Below are 22120 nucleotides of genomic sequence, written 5' to 3'. Positions count from 1 at the left end.
AAGAATTAGCATCCAGTCCAAGTCTAGTGATAGTGACATAACTTCAGAAAACACAAAAAATAAACTGTATTTACAAACAGAGCCACATGTAAATAAAGACTACTAGACTTGGGGAAATACTTGTTGCAGAATTTAACTATGTAAAGATGTGTTGTATTTGTTTAACTATGTAAAGCCGTGTTGTGTTTGTTTATATTGTGGAATGTTTAATTATGTGAAGATGTGCTGCTTTTGTTTTATGCTGTGGAATATTTATCTATGTAAAGATGTGTTGCATTTGTTTAATTATGTAAAGATATGTTGCTGTTTTACCCTGCCTGCCTAAGGCACCTGATTGGTCTAATAAAAAGTTTTGAACAGCCACCAATAGTGAGGGAGGAGGTATGGGCTGGACTTCTGGACAGGGAGAGTAAGTAGGAAGAGGAATTTAGGCTGAAGGGAGAAAGAAAAGGAGACAACAGGGAGACATCAGGGGCCAGATAAAACTGAGGAAGCAGGAAAGTGGGACATACACAAAGAAAGGAAGGTAAAAAGCCCCAAGGCAAAACATAGAAACAGGTTAAATTAAGTTAAAAGAGCTAGTGGGACAAGCTAAGGCTGAACATTCATAATAATAGGCCTCAGTGTCTTTATTTGGGAGCTGGCTGGAGGCCCAAAGAAAAATTCCAACTACAAGGACTGCCATCTTTCATAGGCCACTTAAAGCTACACAGGTACAGTCCTTTAAAACAAACACACACAAGAGCGGGTGTAGTGGCACACCCGTATAATCCCAGCACCAGAGGAGCTCAGTGAGGACGACTACAAATTGAAGGGCAGCCTGGGCTACACAGGGAGACCCTGAATGAAAAACAACAAATTTTCGGAAAAATTCCCTGCCTTCTCAATCTTCTGGTGTTTCCTCATTTACAGTATCCAGTTCTTGAAATGAGATGGTGGCAGAAACTGGTGCCACCAGCCCAAGGAGGAGAACATTGAAGAATTGAAGAGTACTTTGAAATAGTTTTATTGGCTCATAAGACCTTTGCATATAAAAAAAATACCCAAATCACTATGCAGTATTAAATCACAATTACATTTTCTTTTACCAATTGGAACTACCCAGAATATACATTTTTTAAAAGAAAAAAAGCCTACTGAACAGAATTTTGAAATGACATTATGACTTAAATACTATGACAAAATAGATAATTCCTTAAAACATTAATTAATTGCACAAAGCTGCCAGGTATTTTCATAAGCATAATCATTGCACAGAGTGCAAATGAACACAACTTCAATGGTACACATTTAGCTGAAGTAACCACCTCCACCTATGGAACTCTTAATATCTGGCATAAAATGTTGGTCTGTTTTAACTTTTCCCAGGAAACCATCTCCAAGATCCAGTGATCTGGCCTTCCCCAAGGTACAAGCATCCTATTCATTGCCCAAAAGTCAACACCGCCTCTGCTTGAAGAAGTCAATTCCTCTCAGTTCCTCAGGCAGGTAGTCCTGGTCCACAGGCTCGCTGTACATAGGGTTGTACTTGTAGCCTTTGCCATAGCCCAAATCCTTCATCAGCCTGGTGGGTGCATTCCTCAGGTGCAGGGGTACGGGAGGCAGGGGCCCCTGATGATTCCGCAGACAGGCTTTCACATTGTTATAGGCACTGTACACCTCAATGGATTTGGGGGCTCTGGCAAAATAGACCACACACTGGGCCAGAAGCACCTAGGATACAGAAGGGCATGTCACCAGGAAGATACCACAAAGTTTATGTTTAGCAAAGTACTTTATGCTCTCACCTAGTTAATTCTTTGGAGATTCCCATGTTTGGTTGGTTGTTTTTAGATAATTTTTTATAGTCCCACCTCCTTTCACTTAGTCTGGACAATTAATAACAAATGGAAAAAAGTCCTATGATGTGAGAGGGAAGCTAGACCAGTGGTTCTCATTTAACCTAAGAACTTCTTAAGCCCTGATTCATAAAACAACTGTTGTTGACTGGGAAAGATGTCCTGCATGGAGGTGAACCAGTAATTTCCTGTCCCCAGGAAGCCTGGAACACTTCTGAGCCTCAGGACTCCTGAGGACAGTTTGAAAACACGGTCTTGTTTCAGGTGATAGTTCTATAATCTCAGTCACTCAGGAGGCTGAGGCAGCAAAGTCTCAGGTTCAAGGCCTGCCTGGGCTAGGGAATGGGTCAAGGACTATTTTGAGCAACTTATAAGATCTGTCTAAAAAAGTTAAAATAGAGTTGTGGATATAGTACAGTGGTAGAGTATTTGACTAGCATGCATGCATTCTGGGTCCAAGCCCCAATGTTACAAAGCCAAAATCAAACCACAACCTCATTGATAGGAAGCTCTCATCTCTCTAGGAGGCTAAGAAAACAAACAAACAACCAAGTTTAAAAGCTAGGCAGTTTGCTCAGTGGGCCTAACACACCAGTGATGAAGGCAGAACTTACATTCAGATCTACAAAGGACAGGACATAGAACAAAACAGATTTACAAAGAACTGAGCCGATATCTTACCTCACACTCGGGCATGCCTATAAAGTGACAGCCTTGGTAGGCAGCAACTGCTTGTGCTAATGCTGATGGATCTGCCAGACCTGCCATGCATAAAGAGACAAAGTAAAGTGTAAGTCACAGCACACTGTTGATCTGACCTGTCAGTGCAACAACTATTGCATGCAGACTTAGGAACAGGACACACAGCACAATTACACCAATTCATCTCTGGTATCCAACCACATTAAACAAGAACTATCGAGTTATTGTTGGTGTCAAAAATCGCCTCTTGTGGATAAAATATATTCTAGTAGGAAAAACAAGAGACTGCATATGACAAACAGAAGGTACAAAGGCCCTGAAGGCATTCACAACATTTTATGAAAATATAAAGTCTACAAGATTAATAAAACAAAAACTTTTCTGATCTTTGCCTTGAAGTGTCCAGAATCTTCCATTTCTACCTCAAGAACTATCCAATGAAAACCTTAACATTTGGCTCCAAAGCAAACCAGAAAACATTTCTTGCATTTCGATATTCTGAATGATCTTGAAGGACCATTCCTGAAGAAGAAACAGAAATGGTGACTCTATGAACACCACCAAAGCACGTGCACATGAAGAAACAGACCACTGAGCTCATGACAAATCTTTCTTTTCCTACCTATTCTGCATGATTACATGATTTTCTTGGTCCAAGAGTAACCACACATCTCCTCTCACAACCCCCACCCCTAAAGACTCTCCTCTACTCACCAATGTCCTCGCTGGCAAACCTCACAAGCCTCCTGGCTACGTAGAGTGGGTCCTCCCCTCCCTCAAGCATCCGTGCCAGCCAGTACAGGGAGGCATTCTGGTCAGAGCCACGCATAGCCTTATGTAGGGCGGAGATGCAGTTGTAGTGCTCTTCTCCTGTACAGAGAGAGCACGGTCACGTGGCTGCCTTGTGTGCCCTCCTGGCGTACAAAGCAGCACTAAAACAGGCCCCAGGTATGCTGGGGAAGGCAGGCATGACAGCTGCCCCCCAGCCATATTCAGTGAGGTGAAACCTGGATTAGTGAGCCCCAGAGGAGCTCACTCAGGGTCCCATGACTGTTTCCTAGCTAGGTCTTGTTCAGAGGAGAAACATCTGATGACTACACACACTGGGGACACACAGATACAGCTGGCAAAGGGAAGGGAGAAGACAGGCACTGTCAAGAGTGGTCTCTACCATGGAGGATTACCAGAGACCAGAGAGGTCAGAGAAGAATCTCATGTCATGGTTCCATCTTCTGCCCTCACAGTCTATTTGAGTAAAACCAACTGGGCCTGCTCATAGGCATCAGAATGGAGGCAAAGCGGCAGGGACAGCTATTAAAGCCCATTTGTTCCTCAGTGTCATTACCAGCTGACACCTGGTATCTAAAGCTTCTGGTCATGAAACCAGACTGTGTGGGCACACTTGTGAGGCAGGATCTGAGGAGATTAGCAGATGAACTAATGGTTCTTATCCTGAAAGTATTGTAGTTCCATCTTAACCACTGGCCTCAGTCCATCCTTAATCCTTGATTCACAAGCAAATCAGCAAAATGTACTCTAGAAAAACCACTTAAGTACAAAGAAATTGAAGCTAACAGCTGTCAAAAGTAAGCGGTGCTCTCCAAACATGTTTCGTGTCATTCTGACCATCCTCTCATGTAAGCTTAAGGACATGACACCTGAGAAGGCAAAGTGTACTGGTTCTACAGAGAAACACCTGCTTTGTGGTCAGTATGAGCTACAACAATGTGACTGTGTTCTGGTGGGCATAGCACTCTGGCTCCAGGAACAAATCCCAGCAGCTGCTAAGATGACATTTGGTCTTCAAATAGAATGACAAGAAACTGGCCTACCGAAGGGAGAATAGCTGCTAGGCTGACTGCAGGGCCCCCAAACTCCAATTCCTAAGGAAACCCAAGTCAGATCAATGGCATGAGCCCAGTTACTAAACTTTTATGAATAAGCAGTGTCCCCCTCCTGGGGCTTCTTCAATCAAGTGAGCCATGGACCCTACCTGGATAGAAGTGTCCTAGATAATCTAGATGGTTTTGGCCCCTTTTCTGCCTCTCTGGTTTGGGTGTTCCAAACCCCCGATCCCTCTGTAGGGCAGGGCCTAGGGTTGGGAAGGGATAGAAAAAACCTCTAGCCCACTACCTTATCTGTCAATCCTATACTCTCTAACACAAGGTTACTCATCTTTATTGGGTTAACACGAGAGGTAATCCAACTGGTACAGTGAATCAAAGAACAGGCTCTGGCCTGAGGTAGTTTAGACTTGAACCTCAAACTCACTATCAATGTAGACTTTGGCAAGTTTTCTATGCTTCAGGGTTCTCACTGGGTAAAATGGGGTTGTTTTAAACACACTGACAGGCCGTGTACAGAGCAAGCACTACAGAAGAACTAATTATACCTGTTAGTGTTAATTACTAGCTTACACTAGTAATAACTCCACTTTTGCTTTTATTATATACTGCTTGATAGTTGGAGATTTCATATTATTAATCTAAAAGCATTAGGTCAATGTAGGGCAGACCCTTTTTTATCACTCTGAAATTCTTTCACTCTGATATAGAGACATTTGAACTACTTGCTGGGTCATACTAGTGGGCAACTTTGTTGTTGTTGTTTTTTGCTTATTTGTTTGTTTTGCCATCAGTTATAAAAAAGCCCCGAGAGTCTAAGCTAACACATTTCTAGGGCAATGGTTCTACAGTTCTTATTTATGGAGCAACCTGTAAAAGCACATTTCTTGAGAATGTAAATTATATTTATGTGTCCGATAATCGCATGTAGAGCAAACATGCTGGCATTGGTGGGCAGTGTGAGCACACTTGTATTAGAAGGGCATGATGTATGGGGTCCTCAAGGCTGTGCTACCACATAGCTTCCACTGCTTTCAGCTCCTCCTGGGACAGCGAAGAGCTAGAAAGATGATCCCTTATACACAGCTCCCTAGGGCTGAACACATCCAAGAGTGACTTCTCCCAGTAACATGGTCTAGGTAGAGTGACCTTAGTGACTCCACCAGGAGGCTGGCATGGAGGCATATGCAGGCAGTAAGGAAGCATATCTTGGGAAGTAGATAAAATTGGATTTGAGGATCAGTTTTTAGCACATGCTTTGTGAACTGAAAAGTTTTATGTAAAGTAGGGATAATATTAATAAGCTACCTTCTAAGGTTGTTTTGGAAATCTAAAAAAGAAAAAACTGTAAAGCATTCAAAGATCATTCATAAACATTCTATGGACTTTAACCAGTGGCCTGATAAATGTAAGATGGTGCAGTCAAAGGAAAGGCTCTTCTGGGACACTCACAAGGGGAGATAAAGGCCATTGCTACTGAACCTCCTAAAAAGGCTAAAATCAAAGTATGGAGCAATGCCTAGATGTTTTACTTCTCGGCTTTTCAAGGGCTGACAAGACATTCAAGGGAAAGCATGTGAAAAGGCCCCTGGCTGAGGCCACACCAGCACAGCACAGGTGGGACAGGGGTGTTCAATGTGTTCTTAGCACCATTTTCACCACCACACAATACTATCAGCTAGGGGTGCTTTAGTCACTCAGGACGTGCAGCAAGCCAGCTCACTCATGAGAAGCAGTGGCCAGGACCAGAATCATTCTCCAGCCCCTCCCCATTTCTCTAGCCAATGAAGAGAATTCTCATCATCAAGAACTACCAGAATGGAGGCATAGTCAACGTGAGACCTGGAAGGTTCAATTACCAACATCTTTTTCTGGCAGGACTTTTAAAGCCATGGACATAGTTATGCAATTCAATACTATTCAGAGTCACACAAGTGTTCTAGAGTAGGGTTCTGTGGACTCTACAGCAATCCATCTTCATTCTACACTTCAGAAAAAGCTGCAAATGTGCTATGCTTATGATATTTAATATTGCCAGCTCACAGACTTAATAAGAGCTAGGATATCTGCCATCTATAAGCATGTTTCCACACCAATACCTAGTACACACTGCAAAATTATAAATGTTGAGGCTACTACAAAACAGAACTATCAAAATCCTTGCAAACTTATCTTTTAGACTAAAAAATGAGGACTTTAACTCTCAAATAAACCAGTAAGTCTTTACTCACTAATTGTCTTTGTAAATGATCACAAGAACCACTGTCAACTGAGTTCATGTGCTTTCAAACTGCTATATTCTCCAAGCGGTACCAGACAGCAAGGGAAATCTATTATCTAACAGCCTTACAAGATGAAGCCTCCAACTCCAACTAACTTTTTTTTTTTTTTTTTTTTTTGGTTTTTTGAGACAGGATTTCTCTGTGTAGTTTTGGCGCCTGTCCTGGATCTTGCTCTGTAGACCAGGTTGGCTTCAAACTCAAGAGATCCGCCTGGCTCTGCCTCCCAAGTGCTGGGATTAAAGGCGTGCACCACCACTGCCCAGGGAAGCCTCCAACTTCAAAACCCAAGCTTTTCTTATTCTTATCAAAGCAGCTTGTTTTATGCCTGTTTTCAGAAAGGTCAGCCCTGTGTGTGAGGCTTACTTCTATTATAATACACTTATCAAATTAGGAATCTAGGGTATGCTTTGGAGCTGGCTGCAGGTTAGAGGCTGGAAAGGAACCATGGGCACACACTTGTCCCCACAGTTCTTTATTTCCCCTATCTTAATTCCTCACCTGCACGGTCATATAAAATGTGGGACCGCTGTAGGCCTTCTTTCACATCATTCTCAGTGATCAGAACTCGGCTAGGAGAATAGGTCTGACCACTCTTCTTACAGAACATCTTCCTAGAGCTCAACCTAGCCAGCACTGCCAGTTGGAGTCCATTCAAGCCAGTCCGTGCATCTCCATCACTGAGGTAAGCCAGAGTGTCCACTGCCTTATCTTCTATGAAGACAGAGGGCCTGCAATAGAAACCAGCGTTCATTACCAACACATTCACGTCACACCTCATTTTGCAGCACATCTTAATTAAACTTTAACTTTAGTAACTGTTCCAGTTCAAAGGTTTTACTACTTATTCTGAATTCATATTGTTCACTGCTTAGATAACTAAGCATTTTTAGACTAAGGAGTGACCAGATTTTCTAAGTCCTGAGGGTATGTCAGTATACTTTACCAGTTATGAGCTACAGGGTATCTCACTCTATCTCACAAGCTGAGGCTTGATATCACATTCTATCTTATGAGCCACAGAAGACCTCACTGTTCCTTTATACAAGCTTGTATAAGGTAGGACAAAAATGCTATGGGCAAAGTCACTGTTGACAAGTGAGTTGTCTGTTTTTAGCCTATAGAATAGTGAAAACTACTAGATATGCTAATTTTTAAAACAAAATTGGGATCATACTGTATAGTTTTACATTTTTCAGATAAATAGCTGCTCAGACCTCACTTCTAAAGCAAAAACACATTATATTCAGCCTCCAAAAGTCAAAGGGATAGAAACCACACACTGCCAGACTATTTTAAAATTAGCACTGTGGTATATGTCCCTCTCATGAGTGTGTCCTTTATTGTTTCAGATTTATAAACAGCACACTGACCAGGGCTTCAAGAGTGGACATGGGATTTATTCTCTTGGGAAAATTAGGACCCTTCCTTAGACATTTGAACTCTTAACCAAAGTGTATGTATGTGGACATGTGTGTTGGTGCATGTGGAAGCCTGAGGTTGATACCCAGCATATTCCTCAATTGCTATCCACCTTATATACTGAATCCAGAGTTTGCCCATGGGGCTAATCTAGCTAGCTGTCATTACAGCCAAGAGCATCACACCAGGTTCTAAAGTATAGGTCATTCTGCTATTTCAGTTTGGGGTCACAAGAGTCATCACTCCTTCAACCATTTAGATATGATTCATATCCACAATGTCCCCCATCTGTCCAGAGTATTTTAAAAACAGAATAAATCTGTCAGCAACTCTGTCCAAATAATAAAAAGGGGGCTGTGCTGATGCCACTCACTGGTTATATATAAGCAAATCACAAAATGAAAATCTCCTCTCAAGAATACGGTACAGAAGTTCTAAGGTTCTATCCACAACGCAGCTACGTCCTGAACTCCTGCTTTTATAAGCTTTGAAGATTAATAATAACATAAAGTGTATTAAAATACTCTGGGAGCAGTGATACAGCTCAGCAGGTAAAGGTGGATGGTGTATGTGCAAGCCTGGAGACCTGAGTTCAATTCTGAGAACCTACATAAAGGAGGAGCTCCATGATACATATGTACTTGTCTGTGCATTCACACACACTATTAATAACAAAATATAGGGGCTAGAGAGATGGCTCAGTGGCCATGAGTATGTAATCCTCTTGCAGAGGACCCGAGTTTGGTTCCTAGAACCAAGGTGGTACAGCTTACAACTCCTTTCAGTCTTTAAGTCTTGCTCTCAGCAGATCCAGCACCTGGTTCTGGCCTCTCATAGCACCTGCATACATACACACTGCACAAGCCTACATTAGCAACACATAATAAAAAAATTCTTTTAATAATTAAAAATATAATATCCTGTGATTGAATGAGACAAGGAGACAATTTATACTACAAACGATAAAACAGGAGCCAGTGAAATGGCTTAGTGGGCAAATGTGCTTGCTGCCAAGCCAAATGGTCTGAGAGTTCAATTCCTGGAATTCACATGGAAGAGAGAACTGACTCTCAGAACTTGTCCTTTGTCCTCCATACACATACGCATCACTCCTCCCTCTCTCTCTCTCTCTCTCTCTCTCTCTCTCTCTCTCTCTCTCTCACACACACACACACACACACTCACACACACACACACACACACACACACACACGGGGGCAGGGGGAGGAGATGGAAATGATTTCAATTTGGAAAGAAGCTTCAAAAGTTAGAGAATTATGGGTAAAATCTACATTAGGAAAAGGCTGACCAAAATTTCACAGCATCCCGGAATAAAATAATAAACAGTAAGTTATACTGTAAAGTAATAAACAGGGGCTGTTAGGATGCCTTAGTGAGTGAAGGCATTTGCTGCTGAAGCCTAATTTGAGTTCCCAGAACCCACATGGTGAAAGGAGAGATGATAGAAGTTGTCTTTTAAACTCCAATTATACTTCATGGCATGCATGCACTAAAACCCCCACACAAAATAAACATAAAGCAAAATAATGAAAACTAAATAATATGGCCATGTATGGTAGCCCATGACTTTAGTTCCAGCACCCAGGAGGCAGAGGCCAGTAGCTCTGCATTCAAGACCAGCCTGGCCTACACAGCAAGTTCTACAACAGCCAGAGTAATATAGTGAGACCTTGTCTTCTTTTTTAAACAAACAAACAACAACAAAACATAATAAAAGCTTCTGTAATAAGAAAAAAATGGCTAAAACAAATGCATTGGAAAATACATTCTTGGTTAACAAGACACAGAAGTAGAACAGAATTAGAACCAAACTTCTCCAACTGTAGAACAAGCTTTGATCTTAGTAGAAAACACTGATAACTCCTTCCTCTTTTCTAGAGGCCTGAACTCTTTTCGCACATTAGTTTTTGTTTTGGGGTTTGTTTGTTTGTTTCCAACAGATGGTACTGCAAAGTGAAATTCCTTGTGACTTCATGGGAGAACCAAAGACAACCTGGTTCATGTAATAGAAAGAGGCCAGAGCTGACATACCTGTAAAAGTGCAATAAGTGGCACTCATATGTTGGTGTAAGCAACAGTTAGCTGTGAGGCTGAACTTAGGCCCACTCAACAGGAGAGAAATCATGCCTGGTACTAGAAACCTTCCTGGGACTAGTGAGACCACAGATCTTAGAAGATAATCTACTACTGCCACTTTGCAAAACCAGCATATCTTACTACATTTTAAATCTTAACCTTTTACCTACAAACAAGTCAGCTATCATGCCTCATCCAAGAAGCTTCTCTTTAAAGCAAAGGGAGGCCATCATAGAAAACCACAACTGTACACAAATAGAGAAATCAACAGATCACAGGGAACCCAACCCCAGTGGATACATCTACATCACAGCTCTTGCATCTAGGCTCAGGGAACATCACATTGGACAGGGAGGTTTATTGCAAGGACCAAAACACCAGTAAATTTGCTGTGAAATATTATTTCCTTCCTAGAAACTGCTGCATAAACAAGACCTGGACAATGGTAGTATCAACAGGCATGCTAACCCAGAAGGGAGAAAATTTCACAGGGTCCCACCCCTAGACCAAAAACTGTATGATTGCTGGAGAGGGAGAATTAGCCTCTGGGAGGGAAGGGCTACAGGGAGAAAGGAAGGGAGAAAGCAATGCAATTCTATTAAAAATGTATTAAAAAGAGAAAATACAATGTATTCTATACTCATAATTTACTCTAGTTGGTATATTCAGTGTTTGACTACCTGTCTTTTGCTATTTGGTGGTAGAAAACATGTCAGAGGCAAACAAGATAATTAAAAAAATAAAAAAGTAAAACTTGCTAGGAGCGGTGACTCAGTGGTAGAGCATGAGGTCCTGTTAGCAGTCGCGCGGGAGTGTGAGAAGGGAGTAAACAGCATTTATAGCTCTCTTGCTTGGGGGCCATGAGGCCACCTTGCTTGGAATTCCTGGATTATAGAGAAGAACCACAACTCAGGCACAGCAGTCTACACAAGGAAAGACACCTTGTTCACCTTCCACCCTACTCTTAAAACCCTGCCTAGCTAGACAATCAGGCAGCCATTCTGGCTTATCATCCTATTCTCTTCATCTCCACAGGGATGAACTCTATCTGGTCCACAAATAACTGCTTCTTCAGAGGTGTTCTGCATATACCCAAGTCCTGTGATCTATACAGTCTTTATCAGCAGCAAGCAGAGTAGGGTAACGGCAGTAGTTTATACTCTCATTCTCAACAGACCAAGATCACCAACCACAACTACATTCAGCCCTCGCCCTCCTCCAAATTTAACCCAGTATACAGGTAACACACTTTATTTTTTGTGTCATATAATCAGAATGTGTTTGCTATCCAACACATTGTATCCAGAATGTGTTTGTAATCCTAGCATTTGGGAAGTAGAAAGCTCTACAGTTCAAGTTCAAGGCTAACCTGGTTACATGAGATTCTGTCTCAAAAAAACCCCCAAAATTTAGATATTTAGATAGATAGATGACAGACAGAATGAACCTCCTTGCCTTTTTCAGATAGAGTCAAATATAACACAAGCTAACCTTTAATTAGACAGGCTAGGATGACTCTGAACTTCACATCAATCTTGTCTCCACCTCCTAAGTGCTGGATTATAGACATATGTCCTCATGACATTTTTGCAGTGCTAGGACCTCATGAATGCTAGGAAAGCATTCTACCAATTAAGCTACATTCCCAGTCCCAAGAGAATAATGACTTAATATTTCTCTATTGTTGTATCCTTTGTTTGTACTGTTTTACACAAACAAGTACATTGATCTCATTATTAGCAAAGGAGCTTTAAATTTTAGTGAAAAAATTACATGTACACTAAACAACTGTTTTATAATAATTTTAGCTGGGTGTAGTGGTATATGCCTTTAATCCCAGCACTACAGAGGTAGGTAAAACTCTGTATTTGAGGTTAGCCTGGTCTACAGAATGAGTTCCAGGACAACTAGGGTTACAAAGAGAAACCCTGTCAAGAAAAACAAAAGATTAAAAAAAAAAAAAGAATTGTGAATTATCACCAATCAAAGTTTGATGTGCATACCTGTCTTTTATACTTGGGGTCATATCAATTATTGGATGACATGGGTCTCTAGTATACAAAGTTTAAGGAACTCTCTTGTAAACATGACCATAGCAGAGTAATAGGAGCCCTTTGCTCTTCTGGATTTTATCACACTACATGCTCTCTACAGGCAAAGGAATGTACTTTTCAGCACTCAGCCAATATCTAGCATATGCAGGACTTTCAATGGCTCAGGAATGCTGGGCTTAAAGGCCTAAGGAATTTTTTTTTACAGAGCATGCAGGCTGGGGTGGAGATGGGTGGAGCTTAGTGGTTAAGCTTATGAAAAGACCTGGGTGTGGACCCCAGCACCAAAACAAACAAGAAACTGAATACTTCTGTCCTACTGTAATGAGGGTGCACATGTATACAGTGTGTGAGAGAAACAACACCCAGAGTAGTCCTAGACGCTGTACTTGTCATTTCACACACAGCCTTCAACAGTCTAGAATTTCTCTAGTTTCTATCTAGAGCACCAAAATACAACACATCAACACAGTGCACACTCACTCTTCCCAGAGAGCAATTGATGACTGGGGTCAGAGTCTTTTCTTCTAGCGAGATCAGTGTAACCAAATCTGATGAGTGTGTGTAATGAACACACAGTTGACACTAGTTAATAGAGATGTGAAAGTATAATTTTATCCTCAATAACTGAAAGACAACATATACTTTATTCTCATGGTCCCAGTGGAGTCACTAAGCCATCTTGGTCAGCTTTCTTACCTATATTACTACAAAAAAAGGGGCTGTAGTTCTTATCATTGGACATCTGCTGCATAAAACCTCTCATGGCTTTATTTAGTGAGTAAGCTGATGGGTGGGGGAATCCTCCCAGCTCCACTTTTGTGTGATTGACAGTTGATCTCTTACCACCATGGCCATTGCTAACTGAACATTCTCATTCATTCATTAAAAATAGTTAGGGGCCAGAGAGATAGCTCAGTAGGGAGAGGTGCTTGCTGTGTGCCTGATGGCCTGAGTTTGATCCCCAGATCTGACAGTAAAAGGAAAGAATGGGAAAGTTGTCTTCGAACCCTACACAAATGCAATGGGATACATTTGTTCAGTCTCCCTTCCCCACCCCCACCACCACATGAACATACACAAACCACACATGTTTAAAATTACACAAACAAACATGCAATTAAAAACTGTAAGTGCTGTAAAGTGACTTCAGAGTTTCTGGGGAATAGAGAATCAGGTACAGAGGACTATTTATTACATAGGGGCTTGGGTGGCTTCTCTAGGCTGCCAGTAGGCAGGTCAATTTCAGATGCAGCCTACAAAGTGGTACACACCTTGCAGAGAACCTGACAGTAATAAGAAAATTATTTAAACTGTCTGCTCTTTTATTATGACTATGTGCTGACTGCTGTAAACAATGACAGCAATAAAATACTCTGGCAAAATGAAAAAAAAATTATTCTTGGCAACTGAGGTAGCAGCTACTTCTTTCAGGAAGTTATCTAAAATATGTTTCTTTTTCTGTGACCTATGAAATCTCCTAACTTCTTGTCAAAAATGATAGCAAGTTGGCCAATGAATGGAGTTAAGGCCAATACTTATTTTACTGTGCTTGCAACAGATAGAAAGGCATATTTTCATTAAAGCAAAAGGTTCTCATACCTGGACAACCATCTCCCATGAAAGACAACACTAAAGAGTAACCATATCACTCATATTAAAAGGTAGGATTTATTCACACCCTAACCAATCACCAAGGATGCAAAATATGCTTGAGAGGGTGCTGGGGCTATAAACAAGACAATCTCCTGTTTTCTTAGCATTCCTAGGAAGGTGGCGGACAGAAACAAGCAAGAATGAAAAGAAGCCATAACTGGGATCAACTCTAAATGAATGACAGAGGAAAACATAAGAAAACTGTGTTGGATATCGGAGGTTTGCACTGACTGTGATGCAATTTTAGCAGGTTAAGAGTGGCTGACTTATTCTGTATCTGACTCCTAAGTTTAGTAACTATATGAAATTTGAATTATTCTGCTGGATCTTCTCACACTTCATGTGCCTGCAGATCACCTAGAAATCTCTTAAAGCACAGACACCCTCCTCATGAGGATGAGCTCCACAGTTCTACTGACTTTATTTCAATCATGGCAAAGCAGTGAGTGGAGAACCTCGAAGAACTTGGATAATTCAGTTCCATGAAATGACACAAAATAAAAATGACCCCAAATAAGCAGGACATAAAACTGCATACACATTACAACAACCAGTACACAGGATAATATCAGTTTCCTACAGCTTAGGCAATTTTCTTTTCCCTTTTTCCTTTTCAAATTGTCTTTACCACATGCTGACATGAGTCTACAGTTGGCCCACGGATTCTCTGCATTTTCAAATTCAATCAGTCTTTGACTGAAAAAGAGGTTTTTTTTTTTAAATGCACTTTTACAAACATGTGCAGATCTTTTCCCCTTTGTCACTAGTCCTAAACAATAGAGAACAACAGCTATTCAAATAGCATTTATATTATATTAGGCGTTATTATCTAGGGAAGGTAGAAGCATAGCTAAGTCATATAACATTTGTCTGTCATGAGCAGGTATTGAGTTGACTGCAAAAAAAAATTAAAAAACAATCTAATCAGAATTCAAAGTATATGGGAATGGGAGAGAATGTGTGTGGATTTAATGCAAACACTGCATCTTTTTATATAAAGTATGCAAGTACCTGATATTAATTTGTGAAGGGTCAGGGACTGAGGAGACTATACCAGATACAATGACCTGAGAACTAAAAAAGTCCAGCCCACAAAGGCTCCTGAGAGAGAACAATGGGCACCTAACAGCAGGTCCTACACTTTTTTCTGGCCACAGCCCTAATGGCCATTCCACCACAACTATACTCTATAATAAAGCAAACTTGTTCTGCCCAGGGATCCTCGGCCTTCAAGGTTTTCATGAGGCATGGTGGTGGCATTCTTCCTACATCTAAGACAAGAGCAAATGGAGAATCCAGACACAGAGAGAACTGCTGAAACCCAAAACCTGAGTACTTTAATCCTCACTGAAAAGTGGCCCCAGAACTTGGCCTTGGAGCAAGCACAAGCAGCTGTTTGGTCCATGGCATGAGGAGGTGGGCAACAGCCTCTCCTCAGACCACATTATGTTCCACTGCATTATTTCAGCCAGCACATAACCAATGACTTCTGAAGAACACTTCTAACAATAAAGAAAACCTCTGACCCAAGAAATGGATTAACCCTGACGAACGCTACAGGGTGGTCATGATGCAGAGCTAAGGAACAAAAGGGATGAGACAGCCTCTTATTTGTCACTTTCAATTAACTTCCTTACTTTCATGGAAATGAGTTTTGGAGTATGCAAAATGCTGTAAGTCATCGTGTGATTAGATCTACATTAACTCCCCCCAGTACTTTGAAAAACACACTGTGGGGCAAAAAGAAATCAGAATCTAATACAAATCTTCAAAGATCTGCAAATTAATTCTAGAAGTGTGTATCTATTGCCTCTATTTAATAAGTGCCTTGGAGCCTTTAAAACAAGGCTTCCTATAGTCTTTCTACAACATTAAAGCTCAAAGAGATGTACACACCTATCAGTAACCATAAGATGCATCTAAGGGAAGCCTGAGGGAAGGAGTAAACACTTTCCCTCTTTATTTTCCTTACAAGCAAGACAGTTCTTCTCTGCCACCACTGCTCCACTGGCTGAGGCCCAGCCCTCTTTGGCCCTCTGCCAAGAGATTCTCAGGGAGGTGTGGGCGGCCAGGAGCTGCACACAATCTACTTACTCAGAGCTGCAGTTGCTGCTGTGGCTCAGAGGGTCAGTAGGACGGCTGGAGTCGAGGACATGGATTCCCAGTGAGTTGATAGCTCTCATTAAAATAGTCACCATTGCCTCTACTGGAAGCTTCTCAAGAACAATCACCCGACATCGGCTCAGAAGAGCGGCATTGACCTGGAAGGAAGGGTTCTCCGTGGTTGCACCAATCAGTGTGATCGTCCCACATTCCACGTGAGGAAGGAAAGTGTCCTAATCATGGGTGGTAAAGAGAAGACAGTGATTCTACCTAACAGCCATATGCAGAATCCTAGGTAAGTTATCTATTCACTCTTTCATTTTCCTAATTTTACCTTTTCAGTATACTCCTCAGATAAGGCAGATCAATTTCAAGAATATTCCTCTTGATTAGTATGTGTAAAACTCAACTTTTGGGTACAGTGTCTAAGCCTGGTCTCTTGCTGGAAGAGTATGCTACAATACCTACCTTTAAGTACATTTCTAACAATTTCAACATAAACTACTTCTTAGCTTAGAAAAGCACCTTCTACCCAATGATGAACTAGTACGCAATGTGTACACCTGTACACCAGCTGTTTACAGAAGACCAGCGTTAGTATTTCTAAAATGTTCTTCCCCTATAAGTATTCAACCATCCTGTTACTGCTCTTAACAAACTGGTGAATATACAACCACCAGACACTGTCTAAATGGGAAATGCCAAGTCAATGGTCCCATATGAAACCTTGAAGCCAACATCAGGCAGAACGCAAAAGTGTTGTTTTACTTAAAAAGATTCAAATCAGGAGAAAGAGGTTTTAGTAGTTTTGTGGAATATTTCCAACTGCAGTTAAAAAGCTGCAACAATGCAAATCAAAGAAAAAAAGTATGCCTGAAAAACAATGTTTTTCCTATTTAGGTAATTCAAAACAAAGCTTTATTATAAAAACAAATTGTACCATTTTATTTCTAAAGGCCTTAAAATAAACATTTAGAACTTTATCGTATAATATTTATCTTGACAAGAGCTAGAAGGCAGAGAAAACAGAAAATAATTTTGAACATAAAAATATTGGGGAGAAATAAAACCATGAATTGGAATGTGCACACGCGGGGTGTGGGGGTGTGGGGGGTGTGGGTGGGGAATAAGAGCCAGAATCCAGGGTTTTCAGAAGCTTGATAAGTAAGTGTTTTATACCCTAGATTGTTCATCTGGTCACAATGTCATTTTAGATTAAAAGCCTCTAAAAGTTGGAAACTGGATCAAAAGATCCCTTTCTTACATGGACAGTAAGGAAAGATAGAGCAATCATTTCATTTATCAGAGGGAGAAAGCATTCTCTTGTCATCTAAAAATACTAAAAAAAAATGGAGACATAGGTTTGAAGATGGGTGGCAAGCCTCTGCGTCTTGAAGACAGCTAACATCTGTTGCATTTGTATACTGCTTTATACTTTCCAGAGTGATCTTACATTCTATGTATCCTAGTTTATGCAAATATCTGAAAAAACAGTAAAAAATTAACATACCTGCTGAGATTTATTGAACCGATGAATCTCATCAATAAAAAGGATGGTTTTCCTTTTGAAAAAGCTCTTTTCATTCTGAGCCTGCTTTATGACATCTCGCACGTCATTTGTCTTGGCATTTGTTGCAGACAAGGTCACAAACCTTATGCTGTGCTTCTTGCTGTTGTTGGCTATGATGTGAGCCAAGGTGGTCTAGAAAAGGATGACACACAGAGTTTGAAAGACTCGCCAGATAGACTGGGCAGCATGCTTAGGTACCACAAGCAGCACCCTAAGTACTTAACCAGCTACACTGAACATGGAGGAAGGTTGAAGAATACAGACTACAGAACTTACAATAAAATTAGGAAGCCGGTTAATTCTGACTCTCCCCCCACCCCCACACACACACAACTCCTTTTGATTCTTTTTTGGTAGACTCTTTAAGATCTTATGAATCCCAATGAAGAACAGCAGTCTTGATTTAGCAAAGCCAGGGCAACAGCTGTGACCTCTCACCAAAGAGAAAATTCTTTTTCCTTTGGCCAAGAGTGTAATGTTGAAGGCCCCAGGAGAAGAGTTGATCCCAGAACCAAGCTCAACTGGGAAGGCAGCAGATTAGCTGAGAAAAGCAAAATGAATGGCTTCTGAGGGCAAGGATAAGCAGCCAGCAAGTGAGATGGCTACATGCCACTCTGAATGTCCACTCTAGGAGGAAATTTAAAGCAACAATTTGATCTTATTAATACTTACCAGAAAACAAAGGAAAGACTGAAGAAAATCTCTTCCTTCAGTACCTGGCACTTAATGAGTACTCAATAAATATGTATTTGCCATTATTACTAAGACCACTGTTAACAATTCAGTATCAAAAATGGGAATTTTGGGGTTGCTTACTGAATGACAAACTGTTCCTGAACAGAAAGGTGGCGCTTTATTTTCTGAAAGTTGTACAGTTGAGTGTCATTAGACACTGGCTGCTTGGTAACAAATCCCAGCTTACCTGTGCCTTTTGGAATTTGGCTCCCATGTCATACAGGCTTGTGACTATGACCAATGGCCTCCCTGGGCAGACTTGGCCCAGTACATCTCTTGCATTCAATCCTGCATGACTCACCTCTCACCTCCCTGCAGACTTTTCCAAAGCCTACAAGCATCAATAGCTGAAAGTCACTCTCATGTTGTCACACAGATGTCAGAAGGACCACTAATGCCACTGACCAAGCCCCTAAACAGAGTAACCAAATCTGGGATGAGTAGGCAAGATGCCAACAACTAAACAATTAGCATGTTATTTTGGAGGCTGGAAGTGTAGCTCAATGATGGAGTAGAATGCAAGGGCCAGAGCTTAAAAAAAAAAAAGTTATCTGAGGTACATCTGATTTATGCTTGACCAACTCAAACATGAGTACAAGGCACAAAAGAAATGATGTATTCCAGAAAATAAAGAGGTGTGGTTGAAAGATTAACTGCAAAGAAAAACAGGAAAAATATCACAAATGTGCTTGTGTATGAAGCAGCCTGACCTTCCAATCAAGAAGCGTTCTTTCCATTCCAATCTTGGGCTCATTCTTTACTGTCCTATGGATGGGACAACCTATGAAAAGCATTGACAATTCATCACATTTTCTTAAGTATTCTTCCAGTGACCTGTTCTTTAAACCCATGATATCCTAGCCAGTTTCCTCTGGCTGTGGTAAGATGACACACACAACAGGTCACTAAAGCATCAATGCTTTTCTAAAGTGGAAAGCAGTATGAGAAAGTTATGGAAATGCCTGTTGAAACGCTGCACAGAAGGGAGATTTCTGTTAGTTCCAAAAACCAGTTAGAATAAACCAACTAGTGAGAAGGAAAGGAAGTATAAGAGAAAAAAATTTAATTACTTTTCCACAACAAATGGAGTGTACAAAATGTTTCTTCCTCAATTTTTTTGGCATGCCCTTTGCTTGGAATTAGGTCACTAAAAATCAGGGATGTGGGGGTACGTAGGAACAGAGCCCGAATCTCAGTCCTCATCTTCGCATCTTGGTTAAGAAATTCACGCATTTTCCTTTGGAAAACGCCCAACAAGGAGGTCTTGGGAAACTGGGTGAATGACATACTTACTTCCTTATTACAAACTCGGCTCACGCACCGGGACCGCGCCCCCAGGCCTCCCTTTCCAGAGGAGGGCTGGGGATTCTGAGGACCGCACTCGGCTCCGAAGCAGCCCTCGGCAAGAGTGGCACTCACCTTGCCGCAGCCTGGCGGGCCCCACAGGATGAGCGAGGGGATCTCGTTGGTCTCCAGCAGCGAGCGGAGCAGAGTCTCCTGCCCCACGGCCCTACTCTGCCCGATGTAGTCCTGCAGCGTGTCGGGGCGCATCTTGTCTGCCAGCGGCTTGCCCTCCAGCATCTGTCGGATCTCCTCGGCTGCCAGCGCCCGGGGATGCGAGCGGCCCGCGCTGACTCCGAACGATGCATCGGCGGCGTCCGCGTCCCAGTGCCCGGGGTCCTCCTCGCCGTCCACGTCCGCGTCGCCATCGCCGTCCACCCCCGCCTCCTCCTCCTCCTGAGCCTCCGCCTCGTCCCAGCTGTGCGGAGATGCACTGCCCGCCGCGGCGGCGGCCGCTGGCCTCTTCCCCAAGCCCTTCCTAGTGGGGCTGCTGGAGCGCGCCACGGGGAAGTCGGGGATGAGGCGCGCGCCGCTGGGCGTGGGCGGTGCGTCGTAGCTCTCACGGCTCTCGGTCTCGCCGCCGTCATCGCCCTCCTCGCCCTCGCCCTCGCTGCTCTCGGCCGCCGTCGGGGTGGCGGGCTGTTTCAGCGCCGAGCTCTCCGACAGCCGACGCCGCTTGGCGCCGGGCGGCGAGGGCCCCTTAGCCCGTTCCCCGGCACGGTGCGGCCCGGCCGCGGGCTCCGCATGCCCCGCGGGGTGCAGCAGCAGGCAGCGGTCCAGGTGCGAGTTGATGTGCGCGGCGGGCATCATCTGCTGGCACACGGGGCATTGCACCTGGTGCAGCTGCGACAGGAAGGGGTCGTCTTCCGGCCCGCTCACCTCCATGGTGGCCGCTGCCCTCCCCGGCGCCCGCACGGCTGCACCTGCCCCTGAGAATGCCGCCGCCCGCCGCTAGGCCCCGTGCCGCGCGACCCTCGCACGGGGAGGTAGCAGGACGCGCACGGGCCGAGGGAGGGCGCCGCTCATGCCTCACGTCCCGAGCTCCCGCGTCAACCCGCCCTCGGCCGGCAGCTGGCAACGCCTCGCGTGTCGTGTCGGGAAGTGTAGTCCAAAGCGGGCAGAATCGCCCGCAACCAGTTGCCCCTATCGCCGCCGGCAATTTTTCGCATTGCACTCTGGGAAATGTAGTTCACTGGCGCTTAAGCCGGTCTCTCGTCTTCTTCCGTCCCTGGGAATAGCCTTTCTGAGACATGGCTTGGACAGGCTTGATACGCGTGCGCACGCCTGCTCAGTGCCGGAAACAGCCGTCTTCCGCCCTTCGAGTAGTGCGGAAGCGGAGAGGAACTTGGGAACTTGGCTTTCCAGGGTTTTGGCCTTCTGGGTGCGAAAACAGAGGTGCTGTAGTCAGGAAGAATTATTTGTAATAAAACAGAAACGAAGTGGAAATACCCCAAACGTGCCTAGAAAACTGGAAAAAGAACCTCGACTGGAAAAATCACAAGCAGCTATAGAGGCACAAAAAAAGTTCAACTCAGAAGGCACCTCAAAGAAATTGCAAATAAAAAGGTTTCCCTCCCTTGTCCCCTTTATTTTTACCTAGGAGCCTGTCACCCAAAGTACTTGCTCAAGAGTTATCTCATTGCTGATACAATAGCTGTAAACCGACAAGCATTTTGTTCCCATAAAGTGATGGCAGGCATCCCTTAAAGGTGAGTAGCAGCAGACAGAAACGGGAAAGGAGTACCATAGACAGTTATAAAACACTCGCTGGGTGTGTTGGTGCATACCTTTAATGCCAGTACAAAGGAGACACAGACAGGTGGACCTCTGAGTTTGAGCTAGCCTAGTCTACATATTGAGTACCAAGCCAGCCCAGGCTACATAGTGAGGTCCTGTCTCAAAATTTTATTTATTTATTTATTTATTTTTAAAAAACAACATAGGTGTGTTAGTCTACATCTATGTATTACTGCTTATGATTTTATGCTTTTCTGTAAACCCTTTAAAAGATGCAAAATGGGCTGAAAGAGGTGGCTTAGTAGTTAAAAGCTGCTTGCAGAGGCCCCTCAAAAAGTTTGCATCAAGTACATGGTGGCTTACAGCTGTTAACTCCAGTCCCAGAGGATCTGACTCCTTGTGGCCTCTAGGGACACTGCACCTATGTGGTGCACAGCCATACAGGCAGGCAAAATACCCTTACATATAAAATTATTAAATCTTTAAAAGATATAAATGCAGATTGTGAGGAGAGAGTTTTGTTAAGTCGCTAAGGCTGGAGTTCTCAATCTCTCAAATACCTGGGGGTACCAGAAGTATCAAACTTTCATTATTGTATTGCTGATAATCAGAAGTTAAATGTATTAAAGGAAAATGAAGACTTTTATGAACTTTGACAAAAATTGGATTTTTATTTCATCTACTACCCAACAGTATACCATCGAGAGTTATATAGGAACTCTTTCTACTTACCGTTTTCCCACTG

General features: G+C 42.8%; 1 protein-coding gene across 1 annotated transcript; it reads right to left on the bottom strand.

Moving 5' to 3' along the window:
- Positions 1 to 990: 990 nt before the first annotated feature.
- On the bottom strand, positions 991 to 20749 carry Wrnip1 (WRN helicase interacting protein 1). The gene is made up of 7 exons (XM_036188618.1): positions 19717 to 20749; positions 17503 to 17694; positions 15984 to 16225; positions 7165 to 7394; positions 3255 to 3410; positions 2520 to 2599; positions 991 to 1713 (listed from the first exon to the last, which is right to left on the bottom strand). Exons 1-7 carry the CDS (start codon positions 20521 to 20523, stop codon positions 1438 to 1440), a joined length of 1983 nt encoding a protein of 660 aa, XP_036044511.1. The 5' UTR covers positions 20524 to 20749; the 3' UTR covers positions 991 to 1437.
- Between the last annotated feature and the right edge of the window lie 1371 nt (positions 20750 to 22120).

This window comes from Onychomys torridus, chromosome 5 (assembly GCF_903995425.1).
Source record: "Onychomys torridus chromosome 5, mOncTor1.1, whole genome shotgun sequence".
NCBI classification, from domain to species: domain Eukaryota; kingdom Metazoa; phylum Chordata; class Mammalia; order Rodentia; family Cricetidae; genus Onychomys; species Onychomys torridus.
The sequence above is the reverse complement of the archived record's forward strand: the minus strand, read 5'-3'. Positions and strand labels throughout refer to the sequence as shown.